The following is a 16,860-nucleotide window of genomic DNA, read 5'->3' as shown; positions in this document are numbered from 1 at the left end:
AAGTGGAGATGATTGTGAAGTTCTAATAAAACAGAATGCAAACATGCTTCAAATGTGAATTACAACAAGTTTCAATCATAAATTTTGGAGGGAATTCACAGGAAGCTGATGCAGAAACTTTATAGTTACTACATATAAAATTAAATTTGCAGAAGACTATTAATAGGTACCTGAGAAAGCTGATTCACCTACTAGACTACTCATCCCTCAGAATAAAAGACTGTCCTTTCTTGACTGTTTTTAGTAATGGAAGGCAAGACCAGCATAGACCCCTATTGTCAACTATCAGTATCTGTTAATTTCATCTTTTCTTTCCCAGGGTAAATGATCAGACTTGCTGTCGTGTAACAGGATGCACAAATGTGTTTGACCTCCTGCCTCTAGGCAGAAGAATCAAATAATGACCCAAACAAAAGAAATATGCAAATTTGAATGGGTATATGTGTGCCAGGTGTGTGTCTAAAGCTACCTATTCAGCAATTATTATATTCTAGCCACTTAGTCAATGCTTTCTATGGAGTCCCTTATTTAATTGTCCAGAAAATTCTCTAAGACCCGCACTATCATCTCTACCTTAAAGATGACCTTGGATTTGGAGAAAGGAAGTAGCCGGTGTGGAGGCAAAGGAAACAGGAATTATGATATACTTCCTCCTCATGAAAAAACCATGGCTGAATAATTTTCCAGATAAGAATTTCGGTTGACCAAACATGTACCTATTAAAATTAGTAGCAAAATCTCAAGATGACTAGTGGTCAGTTAACTTCAACAGCTGGCACTGCAGCTTTGGAGGGAGAAGGCAGGAACAAGTTTCCCAGATATTACAGTATAGAGCCTCAAAAATACTGCTCTTCTTTTTATATTTCAACCTTTAAGTCATAAGACTCAATTTATTTCTTGTATAAGTTGACCAGACTATATTTGTGGTGCCTTAACTTTAACATAATTTGAATACATACAACGCTCTACTCAAGGCATCTGCTACGTAAGGCCCTTCAGCTTGGTGATTTTTTTAATTAAAAAAAAAATTTTAACTTGATTTAATCTGTGACTGAGATATATATATATCATTTGTGAATATATTCTCATGTGAATTCTATGAAGCCATTAGGGGCTGAGTGTGGTTTCTCATGCCATGAATCCCAGGATGTTGGAAGACCAAGGTGGAAGAACTTGAGGCCAGGACTTCCAGACTAGCCTGGGCAACACAGTAAGACCTTGTCTCTAAAAACAATTTTTAAAAAGGTAATAATAATTAGCCATGTATGGTGATGGACTCATGCAGTCCCAGCTACCTGGGAGGATGAGCTGGGAGAATTGCTGGAGTATAGGAGTTTGAGGTTGAAATGAGCTATGAGATTGAAGTGAGCTATGATCGTCCCACTGAACTCCTGCCTCAGTGACAGAGTCTCAAAAACAACAACATCAATGAGACAAAATAAAGTCATTAGAAAAACCAGTCCATTGTCTTGAGTAGGTTCACCATTTTACCTGTCTTGTTTAAAGCACCAAATTTTGCCAAACACTTCCTTCATCGATTACACAAAGGAAGGCTGGCTCCACTCCAATGGAATTACCCCATTCACATTGGAACTCAAATGATCAAGGTATTTGTTTACTCATGTAAGGCAAAGTACTGGGTCTGGATTTCAGTAAAAGTTCTAAAGTCTTTGAATCAGAACATATATTCATTATGAGAAATCTTGCAGCGTTAATCAAGTCAATTCAAAATCACTGTAATGTGTCTTCTTGAGCTTTATTAAGGGAGCAAAACAATTGAAAATGTGCACAATGGCTTTAACTGACCAGGATTTTAAAGAAGCATGCCACATTCCACATTTTGGACTTAACAAGGGGCCAGGATATAACGTGCAGTCACTTTTCTTTAGGATGCATTGTGGATTATTCAGGGGACATTTGAAAATCCAGCCAGAACCCTCTTTCCCCTATTCCCAGTCTGCTTTTTAGACAGTATTCTCTCTGTCCCCTCCGTATATTTTCTGGATCCGCTTAGGCATTGCAAAGTAATTTGACTACCAGACTAAGCCAAACATAATTGGAAAGGGGAAGCTGCCAAGAAGTAATCAGATTCACTGCATTCCAAAATCAAACCGATTCCAAAAGCCTGAGAGACCATCCTTGTCACAGCCCGCGTAGCTGTGAGCTACATGTGACCGGTGTTCCAACCGGATGCTCCCCCAACTCCCCACAACAGACCCAAATCCACAAACCCTTCAAATAAGAGTCAGTTGAGCTCAATCGTGCCTGTTCTCAGATACGCTTTAGGCACCAAGCCACACAAAACTTACCAAGTAGAGAGAAGATCAGTTTTGGTCCTCGGGTCCTTTGGAGAGGAAGCCTTCTGATGCCCGTCACATCCCAGGATGGATCTGGCCCCCGGTTTCCACTCCGCTGTGGTGCTTTTCCTTGGAAGCCTTTCTGCTCCTGGCAGCCCAGCTATGGCCCTGCCCCCAGACACAAGTGAGGTTTGCAAATGAGGAAGGGTGTCTCAATCCAAAGGTGTAGCAACTCCAGAAGGGAGCTTGCAGGTTTAAAAAAAAAAGACATAAAAGAAAAGAGCTTTTATGGCCCAGAGGGGAAGCAGTTCACAGGAGAAAATATTTTGCCTATTAACTGACTACTACAAGTTACTGAAGCCACAAAGCCCCAGGACTCAGTGCAAAGCACTGTAGTTTAGAACCTTTCTTGACAGAAGGAAAAGTTGTTCTCACCTGTTTTATCTCCTGTTTCTGCACCAGCAGCAGCTACAAGAGCAAGTGAACAAGCAGTTCACTTCTTTCCCACCTGTTCCTAGTGAACTCTTTTATGGCACAATTGGCTCCCTCGGAGAAGAGGCATTGAAATGTGCATTTAACAGGGAGGAGCTGGCAGCTCTTACCTGAGCAGAGGTGAGGTGGTATCTTATTTGCCCGTCGAATATTTCAAGATGAGCCTCTTTGGAGGTTGCATTATTGTAAGGGGTTGGTAGGAAGGCTGAGACTGATTCCCCCTAGACCTAACGCCTTGCTTTCTTTGTATTTTGCCTGGCATAAACAGTAGTCGCTGGAGAACATGTGGCTTCTCTGAACATACTTGGTTGCCCAGTGACTTGGCGCACAACCCACAGCCCTTGGGGCAACAAAAGGGAAAGACCAGATGCCAGGATTCAGAGCCTGGCTGTCAGGCAAGCACTTGGAGAGTGCCCAGTGCAGGCAGAGGGCTCCTTGGAGGGGACTCAGGCCCTGGTTCCCCAAAGGCTGTAGATGACATTAAAAGACAGTCTGCAGGTGACAGCTAAAGCCCAAGAGGAAGATGCATGAGTCCTCTGCCCTCCTCACCCACACCAGCAGCCTCTGCCTGCAACGTGTTGCTTCTTGCCCCAAAGACTCAGGGCTGTGAGATGCAGGCAAAAAGAAACAAAAGAGCTAACCACAGAGAGGGAGGGGAATGGGAAGGGGGAGGAGGAGGACGGGGAGAAGGAGAAGGGTGAGGAGGAAAACGCAGCCTGTCTGGTGGCCTCCTTTATGGGTCACCCCCCGCCTCTAGAGCTGCGGTGTTCCCTCCCGCAATGATGCCATGTCAGCTCCTTTCGCAGTAAAATTTAAACTGTGTCTCTGCATCTGTGGTCCCTCTTTCCACCCTCCTCCTTCCTTCCCCCAAGTCTCCAGGTCAAACTACTGACATCCAGTGACCAGTGAAAATAACAGCAGGTTTTGTTTTCTGTGTTGGGAAGGAGGGCGTGTGTATGTGGCGTGCCCACAAATGTGACCAGCATTTTAAACCCACCGGTAGCTGAAGTTTTAGGTATGCTGGACGCAATCTGTTAGTTACATTTTAATAATTCATGACATAACAGAAATACACATGATTAATTTTTATTTCACACCTAGTGCTCTAGTAACAATCCGTGAGATAAATTAGGTAAATTTTGTTTTGACTTTAAGGAAGTTGTTAAAAAAATGTGTTGCTTCTACATGGTTTCTAATGGAATGAGTAAATAAAACAAAGCAGACAACAAATATACCAACATGCACTCCTGTCAATAGTAAAAGTTTAAAAACCTGCACATAAACAATCAATTTTCACAAACTGACAAATAAACCTCTGTCCTTGCTGTAAGAAGCCTTTTAAGTGAACATGGGAGTGCAGTCATCTTTTGGAATATTGATTTTATGTCCTCTGGGTCTGCACCCTGAAGTGGGATTGCTGGACCATGTGGTAGTTCTATTTTTAATTTTCTGAGAAACCTCCAGACTGTTTTCTATCAAAACTGTACCAATTCACATTCCCTCCAGCAGTGTGCAAGTGTTCCCTTTCCTTTATACCCTCCCAACATTTATCTGTCGTCTTTTTGATAAAAAGCCATTCTAACAATGAAGGTGTAGTTTTCACTTGCATGTCTCTGATGATTAATGGTTTTGAGCATTTTTTCATACACACCTATTGGCCATTTGCTTGTCTTCTTTTGAGAAATGCTCATTCACATTTTTTGCCTTTTTTGATCAGACTTTTTTTTTTGCTGTCAAGTTGTTTGTGTTTCTTATATACGCTGGATACTAATACCTTGTCAACTGGGTAGTTTGCAAATATTTTCTCCCATTTCATGGGTTGTCTCTTCACTCTGTTATTTGCTTTCTTGGCTGTGTGGAAGTTTGAGTTTGATGCCATTCCATTTGCCTGTTTTTGTTTGTGTTGCCCGTGATTTGGGGGCCATATCCAAAAAACTGTTGCATAGACCAATACCATGGCAGCATTGTTCACAACAGTCAAGATAGGAAATCGACCAAAGTGTTATTCAATAAATGATTGGACGAAGAAAACATGATGTGTGTGTGTGTGTGTGTGTGTGTGTGTGTGTGTGTGTAATAGAATACTATTCAGGCTTAATAAGAAAACTTTGTTATTTGAATACAACAACATGGGTGAGCTGGGAGGACATGTAGTAAATGAAACAGGTCAGGCACAGAAAGGCAAGTACTACACAATCTCGCTTTCACGTTAGATCCAAAGTAGCCCAACTCACAGAAGCAGAGAGTAGAATTGTGGTTGCCAGGGGCTGAGGGTGTTGGAAGGGGCATGAGGAGATATTGGTCTCAGGGTGCAAAGTTTGAGTCAGACAGGATGAAAAAGTGTGGAAAATCTATTGTACAACATGGTGACTATAGTTAATATGAATATAGTGTGCTTGTATACTTGAAAATTGCTGAGAGTAGACTTTAAATGATTACACAACATAAAATGATTATGTATGTAAGGTGATGGATATGTTAGTTTGAGTTCATCATTTGATAGTGTATACATATATCAAAACATCAAGTTGTACCATAGATAAATATACTTTTTATTTGTCAACTATACCTAAATACAAAACAAATTTAAAGCCTCTTTAAGACTAAAAAAAAAAAAAAGCAAGCATTTCCCCAATGGCTCTCCTGCTGTGTTAATTCTTTAGCTTTCAGCTTGCTTTGTCATATGAGGTCTGACAATTAGGTTTGCGAACTTGCCCCTGTGTGCTAATGTTGGCAGCACTTACAAACAACACGGTAAGGTTTTATAACATTGGTGTATCAGTGTCTCACAGCTGTGTTTGTTTCAATGTGTGGCAGTGTCTTGCTGAGTGGCATTCGTTATTGTTGTTGCATGTTTTTATGTGCCGTCACGAGAATGTCAGAGCTTAAATTAAAGCAACGAACAAACATTAAATTTCTTGTTAAACTTGGCAAGAATGGAAATTAAACCAGGAACATGTTAGTCCAAGTTTATGCAGATAATGCTATGAGGAAAATGGCAGTGTACAAATCCATTAAACGTTTTTCTGAGGGGAGAGAAAGCATCACTGATGATGAGAAGTCAGGATGGACAGTAACAGGCAGAACTGATGAAAACTTTAAAAACATTTGTCGAGTTGTGCATCAAAATTATTGGCTGACTGTAAGAAACATAGTGGCCCAAATAAACATTGATAGAGAAGCAATTAGGAAAATCTTAACTGAAAATCTCGGCATGAGAAAGGTGTGTGCAAAAATGGTCCCAAAGGAGCTCCTGCATCACGACAATGCACCAGCTCACACAGCACGGTCTGTGAGGGAGTTTTTAGCTTGTAAGCAAATAACTGTATTGAAACACCCTCCTGACTCTCCTGATCTGGCCTCCAGTGACCTTTTTCTTTACCTGAAGATAAAGGGAATATGGAAAGGAAGACATTTTGATGACATTCAGGACATCAAGGGTAATACAATGACAGCTCTGATGGTCATTCCAGAAAAGAGTTCCCAAATTGCTTTTGACAGGTGGTGTAGATGCTGATGTTCATGCATTGCTTCACACTTTCAAGGTGACCATAGTGATATTCAACAATGAGGTATGTAGCACTTTTTCTAGGATGAGTTTGTGAACTTAATGGTCAGATCTCGTATGGCCTTTCAGTATACTATCCTGGAAGTAGCAGACAATGGAAGTATTCTGGATTTCAGATGGAGAAAATGAGATTATAGTGGTTCATAAACAGATGGTTGCCAACATGTAAGAGGCACCATTGATTTCAGGATTGGTATTGCCGATGCTTTGCCCATGTTTTTCTATTTCTTAGGTAGATAATGAAACTGCTTTTAGTACTTATATTCATTTGTTCTGCAATGCTATAAAGAAATACCTGGGGATGGAGTAATTTATAAAGAAAAGAGTGTCAAAATTCTGCATGGCATCGATGCTTGCTGGGCTTCTCGGAAGCCTCGGAAGCTTACAATCATGGCGGAAGGTAGGGACAGAGCAGGTGTGTCTCATGCTGACAGTGGAAGCAATGAGAGAAAAGGAGGTGCCAGGCTCATTTAAACAACCAGCTCCGGTGTGAACTAATAGAGAATTCACTCATTGCCATGAGAATCGCATCAAGTCATTCATGAGGGACCTGCCCCCATGACCCACACACCTCCCACTAGACTCCACCTCCCACACTGGGGATCACATCTCAGCAAGAGATTTGGGAGGGACAACATTCCAAAGTATATCAGGACCCGTGAGCAAGAAGCAAAACCAATCCAAAATTTCCAAAAGAATTCAGCTGAGTAGGTAGAAGGAGCATGCTCATAGAATGGTAAGCTGCTTCGAGTCCTTCCAATGACATTATTTTGTGATGAGTAATCATTGGTAATTATTTGGCTTACTAATGTTAATAACCAAGCTCTGAATGAGTAGTCATTGAGTCTCCAAGAATTTTGTAAGCTCTGAGTAATAGTGTGCTGCCAATACATGGTAGCAACTAATATTATTTCACACGGGCTGAAAAGAGAGATGGTAGTAAAGAAAATTTGATCAAAATAATTTGTTTATTTTACAAGGAGACCCCCCCCAACCCAGAATTAATTTATAAAAAATTGTGTTTTTTTTTTTTTTTTTTAGCCGGGCTCGGTGGCTCAGCCTGTAATCCCGTGCCTTTGGGAGGCTGAGGTGAGTGGATTGCCTGAGCCCACGGGTTCGAGACCCGCCTGGGCAGCGAGACCTCATTCTACAATAAATCAAAAAATTAGCTGGGCGTGGTAGCACGCGCCTGTAATTCCGGCTACTTGGAAGGCTGAGGCGGAAGGATCGCCAGAGCCCAGCAGGTCGAGGTTGCGGTGACCGGGAGCGGCCACTGCACTCCAGTCTGGGCGACAGAGTGAGACTCCAACTCAAAAAAAAAAAAAAAAATTGTGTTTTTATACTTACAGGTTTAAACTTTAGTCACCTTCAAAGTACTCTTCGGTTGATGTAATACACCCATCGAGAAGCTTTTTCTACTGCTCAAAGTCATTTTTTTTTTAAAAGCAGGATTTATTGAGAGGACAGAAAAGCTTCCACAGTGGGAGGAGACCCAAAGGGATTGCTTCAAAGCAGTTTTTGAATGTGTCAGTTTTGATGCCTTTTAGTGCTTCTGCCTTTTTTTGCTTCACTTCTTCCACACTGGCAAAACGTTGCCATTTGAGGATTCTTTTCTTCCAGGGAAGCAAAAGCAACAACAACACAAAAACAGTCACTAGGGGCAAGATTAGGTGAATAGTGAATAGGGAGGGTGGGGGCATGGGATGTCACGCCATTTTTGGTCAAAAACTGGCAAACTCTCAATGTGGTTTAGGCAAGTATGTTGTCATGCTGGAAGAACCTGTCACCTGTTTACCACAACTCAGGACACTTCTTCTGTAAATCATGATGCAACCTTCTCAAACTCCCAGACAAAAACTGTGGTCGACCATTTGGTTAGGAGGAACAAATTCTGAGTGTATTACAAGGCCTGTCCTCAAGAAGATAATTCCATTTTGGGGGGGGTCTCCCCTTGTATATCTCCTCTCAGTGGAATGAGAGTTCCATGAGGGCTTTGAAACTCCTGTATTTAGTGCTGTTCTTAGAATAAGCAATAGAGGTCTCTATCCCAAGTCCTGTGTTTTAGGGCTCTATTCTGACTCTCCTTCACCTGTACTACTTCCCATGGGGTGTGATTCTAAGCCACAAAGTGACCCAACCAGAGCCTATATCATCCCTCTATCTAGGTACTCTGGGATCCAGGACCCTGAAATTTCAAACCCCTAGAGGGGTCTGTGAGTGTTTTAGTTCCTTCATCCAGCCTGACAAGATTGTTCTGCACCCCTAGTATACATGGCGCTAGACTCCAAAAAGTGGTCTGGGGACACCTCTATGTGTGTGTATACGGATACAGACGAACCTTAGACATGTGTGCTGCGGTGTCCGCAGGTGTTCTCTTGAACTCTTTTCCAGTGCATGATGAAAACAGGGATGGAGTGAGAAGTGGAGAGAGCTCGGGCCTTATGCTACAGGCTAAGAGCTAGAGTTTTAGGGAATAACTGTTCCTTCCTTGCCAATTCCTGGTATGGAACAAAAAGGAATCAAGGACAAAATTGGCATTCCAGATTATTATGAAGGTATATTTTTCAAGGTTAGAAATAGAACATACTTTATTTAAGTTAGGTTATTATAAGCAGTGGTGTGCTGGTAAACACTTAAGAGACTCTCTGAAGATAAACCAACCAACAAAAAAGCAATGTGTAGTGTTTACCATTAGCCTGGTCTAAATAACTCCCGTCATGGCTGATTTTAGACTACCAATACAATAATGCCAAATATGAGTTCGGGAAGATAACATACAATTCGTTCTCCCAAGCCTATAAGAGCTGGCTGTAGCTCACCATTGTTTGTCATTTTAAATATTTAGGCATGTGGTGCAGGGACCTCGGGTTGTACATTTATCCTGGGCTCCCCAAATAATAGTGATGTGCTCTAGAGAACAAAAAAATTGCTGAACCTTAATAATGACTAGTAGACCATTAATAATTACTTCTTACATAAAGCAGCCTGTTAGTTGTATGACTTTAGGCAAGTCATTCATCTATCAGTTAATCTGTAATTTACAGAGTTCTTGACTAAATGAGATAGTTCTTGTAGAAGCATCTAGTACAGTTCTTGGCACCTTATATACAACAAATAAATGTTGCTGAAATACTAAGTAATAGACATTCGGTAAATTTTAGTTTCTTTTTTATTAGTCTGTTTAAGGAAAAACAATTTTTTTTTTCAGTTTAAGCCATTCTTAGGTGTTTAACTTTCTGCAGTCATCTCTAGGTCATGACAAATGCCTATTTCTTTTAGGTTTTTTTCTTGGAGAGCCCTTTGTGATAGATCTCATTTTCATAAAGTTCCCAAGGGAACAGAGCTCACCCAATGTTACTCATTTTAGAATGTTTGGTAAAATTCCATTTGGCTGCACGTCTGTTATCTGAGCTTCAGGGAGAAAAGTCTGTGTTTTATGCTGTGACTTTGTTCTCAGCTGTATTTTGTATCCTGGGATTGTGAAGAGAAAAATGGCTTTGAATTAATACTTGAGATTTAGTCATTCCATATGTTGCCCTCAGTGAGGAATTTCTTGAGTTTTCAAGATGAACACATAAGAAATAAAGAAGTGTTAAAGATTCAGCTGTGACATTTTCTTACTCATTTGCTTGGCTAATTGAATAAAGCTTAATGGTGAGTGATCATTTCTGTTTGAAACAGTTGTCACACATAAACATATTCCATTGGTTGGTAATTTATATGTCTAGTATTAGCATTGTTCTTTTCTCAGTAATTCCTAACAGCAGATGTTTTATATCTTGTGATGACTTCTCTTCCACTCAAAGTATTTTAATGTTGCCAGCATGCCCTAAATGAGCCATTTTCTCCCTCCTCAATATTTTCTCAGCCGTTAGACTTTTTTTTCTTTTTACTTCACAGTGTCACAAATAGCTTTTTGTTTCACCTACCAATTCCTAGGAAAAAGTTTCTTTCCCTGAGTTCTGTTTCTATAAGCTCAAATCCCGGCGGGGGGGGGGGGGGGGGGGAGGGTTAGTTCTAAATGTATTAAAGGTCTTGTATGAGAGTTTTCCTGTACACCAAAAAGCAATCATGGGCCAGGACACCTGACTCAGGCTAACACCTGTAACTCAGTACTTTGGGAGGTCAAGACAGGAGAATAACTTGAAGCTGGGAGTTCCAGACCAGTCTGGGCAACACAGCAAGATGACCGTATCTACAAAATATGTATATATTTAAAGTAGTCAGGCATGGTGGTGCCCACCTGCAGTCCTAGCTATTTGGGAGGTGAGGTGGGAGGATCATTTGAGCCCAGGAGTTGGAGGCTGCAGTGAACAATGATTACACCACTGCACTCCAAGCTGAGTGACAGAGTGAGACTCATTCTCTATCTCCAAAAAAAAAAAAAAGAAAAGAAAGAAAGAAAAGAAAAGAAAGAATAAAGAACAGAAAGAAAAAAAAAGCAGTAGTCCTTTCTTCTATGATCAGAACATAAAAGTCTGAAAACCGTTGAAAACTCATCTGAACATGCTGCTGAATGAAAGCATAGATTTGTCCACATGGATATCAACCTCAAAGCAAAGCCCAGGAAAATCATTTGTAAATTGAGAAGTTTATAGCAACTTGTGACTTGGAAGAAACTTAGACATTTTCAGACACAATGATCTTATTTTATAGATGGTGAACATTAGGTACTTCAAAGTTAAAGTAAAACCAGATGTCATCAGGGGACACTCTCGACATTTTCATCTTTATGTTAGTCAGAACAACTTAGGTTATAGTACATAAATAACTGCAAATGCTCAGTGACTTAAGACAAGAGGGAGGAATTTCTCATGTACATGACATGTCCATCATGAATGGGTAGAGAATCTGTTCCATGAGTTTGGAATTAAGATTGATGAAGCCTCTACTACCTGGAGCATCACCAGGTGCTGTGGCAGAAAGTGAGTGTGACCAGCCGTGCCTGAAATTTCAAGACTCCTGCCTGGAAGTGTCACATTTCACTTCTACTCATTTCTTTAGTCAATCAGGTCAGTGGTCATGCATCCCTTCAAGGAGGTAGAGACTGCAATCCTACCGTATTCTTAAGGGAAGGAGGAAAACCAGCATATGTGCGAACAGTCACAATATCTGCAAATCCATATTATTCTCACAGTCAGTGAGAATTTTCAAATGTGTGAATGTATTGACTTAGGTAGTAAACATGGAATACACTAAGGCATAATAAGACTCTAAAAAACAAGATGTTTTGAAAATGCCATTATGGAAGAAGCATTCTAGAAAATTATCTTATAATCGAGTGACTGAAAAGTTTTTTCCATTCTAGAGACCATGCTGCTACCTGGCTGAGTTAAGATGCAAAGTGTTGCTGGATGAGTGATATTAAGATATCCAGGGAAAGGATTCATTAAAATGCAAGGCAACATTGACGAATAAAGTTAGAAAAGGAAAGCTGGTAGCACTGCTTGTGCACCAGTCTGCGGATTTGGCATACACATGGAAGTGTTAGTCTCTACAGAATATTTGAGGCCCCAAAATCATTTTCTTTGTTCAAATGAATTTTTCTTCTTAGAGGGAAAGAATGGATTGCTCAGGCTCATATGAAAATTTAGCATTTGAAAGTTGCAGTTCTTATGGTAATTCAACAAGTCGACCTCTAATTTATATGCTTCAGTTTGAACATTGCAAGGCAGTCTCAGTAAGTGTCACCAGATCTGAGAGACTGACATTTTCTAAACCTGCAGGGCCAATACTTGACTGCAGTAAATGCATCCAGGAAATGCTGAGGAATCAACACTATTAAGATGTTTATCCTACCCAAAGCAATCTGCAGATTTAACACAATATCCATTAAATTACCAGCAGCATTCTTCTCAGACCTGAAAATGACAATACAGGAATTTATATGGAAACATAAACAGCCACGAATAACCAAAACAATTTTTGGCCAAAAAAGAAAAGAAAAAAGCAGGAGGTATCACACTCCCAGACTTTAAACTTTATTATTAAGCTATAATAAATCAAAACAGTCTGGTGTTGGTACAAGAACAGGTATATAGACCAATGGAACAGGATAGAGATTCCTGAAGCAACACCTCAATTTCTCAACCAACTCATCCTCGACAAAGCCACCAACCACTGGGGAGAAGAAAACCTATTCAGTAAATGGTGCTGGGAAAACTGACTGACTACGTGCAGAAGCTTAAAACAAGACTGCTACATATCACCACACACAAAACTCTACATGGATCAGACCTAAATGTAAAACCTCAAACTATAAGAACCTTAGAAAATGCAGGAGACACCCTTATGGAAACTGGAACTGGCAACCAATTCTTGATCAAAACCCCAAGTGCCCATGCCATTAGAGATAAGATAGACATGTGGAAACTCATCAAATTGACAAGCTTCTGCAAAGTCAGAGAAACCGTCAAGAGAGTGGGGAGACAGATCACAGAATAGGAAAAAATATTTGCCAACTGTATATCTGGCAAAGGCCTAAAATCTAGAATCTATAAGGAACTCAAAATGTGCCAAAAAGAAAAAAACAAGCAGCCCATTACAAAGTGGGCAAAAGGTATGAATAGACACTTCTCAAAAGAAGACATACTAGCAGCCAACAGATATATGAAAAAATGCTCAGCCTCCCTAGTCATCAAAGAAATGCAAATTAAAACCACACTGAGATACTACCTAACTCTAGTCAAGATGACCATCATATAAGTCTAAGTATAAACTACTACAACCTCTGTGGAAAACAGTGTGGTGATTCCTAAAAGATCTAAAGATCCCCCTTCTTTCCCCTGCTGGGACTGTACCCGGAGGAACTCAAATCACTCTGGAAAAGATACCTGCACACACATGTTTATTGCAGCATTATTCACAATAGCAAAAACATGGAACCAACCATGCTGCCCATTGAAAGAGGACTGGATAGAAAAAAGTGTGGTGTATATACACAATGGAATATTATGCAACCATAAGGAAGGACAAAATTATGAACTTCTCAGCAACTTGGATGGATGCTTAGAGTGTATAATACTGAGTGATCTATCACAGAAACAAAGAACTGAGTACCGCATGTTCTCACTCATAAGTGGACCTCGAACTATTATCATAAAACTGTAAAAAAGGGATTGGCAGTAGTGGGAAACTGCTGGAGGGGTGCACCTCATCAACAAAGGGTACCTGCATAATGAACATTTGTATGCCTAACCCTGAATTGTACCCTACATCTTTAAAATAAATTATAATGATAATAATAATAATAACCTCCTACTCACCAGCCAGATGAACTTCTGGCAAAATCTGACCTTTTTTCACTCAGCAAAATGTTGTTCTTTGCTTGGTTTTGCATTGGTAAGAGTATCTCCAAAGTCTACTGTAAAGAGTGTTACTTACTTCCTTTATTTATTTATTTTTTTGAGTTGGAGTCTCACTCTGTCACCCAGGCTGGAGTGCAGCCGCATGCTCATGGCCACTGCAGCCTCAACCTACTGGGCTTAGGCAATCCTTTCACTTCAGCCTTCCAAGTGGCTGGAATTATAGGTGCGCACCACCACGCCTGGCTAATTTTTTGATTTATTATAGAGATGAGGTCTCACCAAGCTGCCCAAGCTGGTCAGTCTTGAACCCCTGAGCTCAGGCAACCGTCTCTCCTCAGCCTCCCAAAGTGTGGGATTACAGGCTTGAGCCACCATGCCTGTCCTCCTTTCTTAATGAGATCTCTTCTCTGCCTAAAGAAAGTCCACCAGTGGTAGCTGTCCTATTGATAGCCAGGCACAGCAACTGCTTGTTAAAGTTCAGTCTCTTTCTGAGATCTTTTCTTTCTTTCTTTAAAAAAAGTTTTTTTAATTTTAAAGATGTGGGGTACAATTCAGGGTTAGGTATACAAATGTTCATTATGCAGGTACCCTTGTTGATGAGGTATGTCCCCCACCCCAGCAGATTCCCACTATTGCCAATCCCACCCCCACCCCCCACCCCTTGGCAGTTTCCCACTACCGCCAATCCTTTTCTTATAGTATTATGACAATTGTTCAAGGTCCGCTTATGAGTGAGAACATGTGATAATCTTTTCAAGTGCAAATATACTTTGAGAGAAGTATTGCTTTGTCACCAGTATTTTTTGAGCATTTATTGTGGGGCAGACACTTTAGTCAGTGTTTTATGCTTTATTTTGTCTAATCTTCATAAAACCAATGAGGTAGGTACTATTATTCCTACTTTACAGTTAAGAAAACTGCAGCTTGGGAAGTTAGATAATTTGCCCAAGTTTACTAAACTAATTGTGAGGCTGGGATTCAAATGTAATTTTTTTTTTAAGTAAAAGTTTTATTTTAGAAGAGTTTTGGATTTCCAGAAAAGTTATGAAGATAGTAAAAAGATTTCCAAACACCCCACACCCAATTTCCCTTATGATTAACATCTTACGTTAGTATGGTATACGTGTAATAATTACTAAACCAGTGTTGATACATTATTATCTAGTGTTCGCTTGCTATTTAGATTTCTTTAGTTTACCTAATGTCCTTTTACTGTTCCACGATCCTTTCCAGGATACCTTATTATGTTTAGTTGACATGTTTATCTTAAACTTTTTTTTGTCTTTAATGACTGAGAATTTTGAGAAGTAATTGAGAGACATTTTGTAGAACAATACTGAATTGGTGTTTGTTTTCTTTTCTTATTAAAACGGAGTTGTGGGTTTTGGGGAGAGAGACATCAGAGGTAAGGTGTCATTGTCATCATATGATGGCAAACATATCACAAACATGACATCACTGTGGGTATGCACCCTGATCACCTCACCTGGCTGAGGTAATGTCTGTCAGGTTTATCCATTTTAATTGTTCTTTTTTTTTCTTTCTATATTGTACTTTTTGGAAGGAAGTCACCATGCACACCCAGCAATTAATGGTGGAGAATTATCTCTTCCCTCAGTCCCATACTGAGAATGGAGTGTCTCCATAAATCATTTGGAATTCATCTGCAGAGAAAATATGTCTCTTCTCCATTTATTAATTTAATCACTTTTTATAGGAGTATGAATTCATTATTACTGTTTACTTTGTGTTATAATCTAATACTATGTTATTTATTTTGTCCTTCAAATTGTTCTGACTTTGCCCATTGAGAGCTCTTACAGTTGACTGCTGAGCCCTTTGGCATGCTCCATTCCTGTATGGGACATTTGGTTTCCTTTGTTTTACATTCAGCCCTTCTTTACTTTCTGGCATAATACACTGTAGGCTCATTTTGTGTAGACTTTGCTCCAGCTCTGAGATTAGGCTGTTATTCCAAGAGCCCTACGTACTTTTATTAGACAAGAGTATTAGAAACAAAAAGCTTCTGTAAGTTCTTCTGTGTCTTTTGTAGAAGGAAAGTTTTTGAGTTTAATACAATCCAATTCGTCATCCTTTTTTTCTTTCCTAATTATGCTTTGGGAGTTGTATCTTAAAAATCATCACCAGGAGAGATGCGGCAAGATGGTGACGGGGCAACCTGGTGTCTGAAGCCCTCTGCAAGGGAGATCTGCAGTGGGTCTCTGACTCTCGCCCCGGGGGGCTGGGGACCCCAGAATCGCAACCTGTTCTTCAGACAGAGCTCAGCCGTTGCCACCGCTGGAACATCGCAACAACTGGACAGTTACTGCACTGCAAAGAGTCGCCACCGCCGCAGCCCCTCCCCCGCTGCCGCTGCCATCGCCGCCACCACCGCCGCAGCCTCTGTGATGGGTAGCACATCACACCACCCGGGCCCAAGGAGATCCACACCAAACCCTTCAGGGAAGATCTGCGGGGTTCGCTGCCACCTCTCCTGGATCCGAGACTGTCCTGCCCTACCGGCGTGGGATTCCTGTTGCCTGCTCGGAGGCAGGCAGCCATCTTGTTCCTGTCCAGCCCCACCCCCTCTGGGGCGAGCAGCTGAGATAGCATCACCTGCTGGCGGTCCAAGGTAACAACACCAAAACGGGAGAAACAAGCTTGATAAACACATAGACCAAATTGCTGAACGGAGGTTAATCGGAACTGTCCTTCACAGCAGATCAGGGGCAACTGACCCTAACTGCAAACTAATTTACCAGCTTGAAAATAAAACTAGAAATCAGACCTGAAAGGACATTGGACTTAAACGAAATGTCTCAGAGTGTGCTTCATTGATTCTATAAGTTTAATGACTTAATTCTATTCCTACAGTATTGGTCCCTTTTTTCTTTTTTCCTTTTCCTTTTCTTCTCTCTGTAAGCCATATCTTTGTATAGAGGAACAGCACACTAACAAGGTGATTGGCTAACTTGTATGTTAGCATCACTATATGTTTTATTTTTATTTTTTATTTTTTTGTATGACAGTTGGTTTGTCTGTAGCTGTGGTCTATTGTTTTTATCTGTCTCAGTATAGGCCTCTCTTTCTATTTGTTGGCACACTCGTTTGTTTCCCCCTTACTCCTCTATCTCTCTACTCCCCTCTTCAACCCACTATCTGCTCCATTCTCTCCCCTCTGCTAACCACATTTTAT

General features: G+C 40.6%; 1 protein-coding gene across 1 annotated transcript in view; it reads right to left on the bottom strand.

Moving 5' to 3' along the window:
• LOC110595261 overlaps nucleotides 1-16,338 on the bottom strand; it is a 31,016-nt gene extending 14,678 nt beyond the window's left edge. Inside the window, exon 1 of the mRNA XM_021710362.1 lies at nucleotides 16,042-16,338. Within this exon, the coding sequence (XP_021566037.1) occupies nucleotides 16,042-16,338 (297 nt within the window). The remainder of the gene's footprint in view (nucleotides 1-16,041) is intronic.
• Nucleotides 16,339-16,860: the final 522 nt, after the last annotated feature.

This window comes from Carlito syrichta, unplaced genomic scaffold (assembly GCF_000164805.1).
Source record: "Carlito syrichta isolate Samal-C Ts95f unplaced genomic scaffold, Tarsius_syrichta-2.0.1 Scaffold288701, whole genome shotgun sequence".
NCBI classification, from domain to species: domain Eukaryota; kingdom Metazoa; phylum Chordata; class Mammalia; order Primates; family Tarsiidae; genus Carlito; species Carlito syrichta.
Note: the sequence above shows the minus strand (reverse complement) of the source record. Positions and strands in the feature narration are given on the sequence as shown.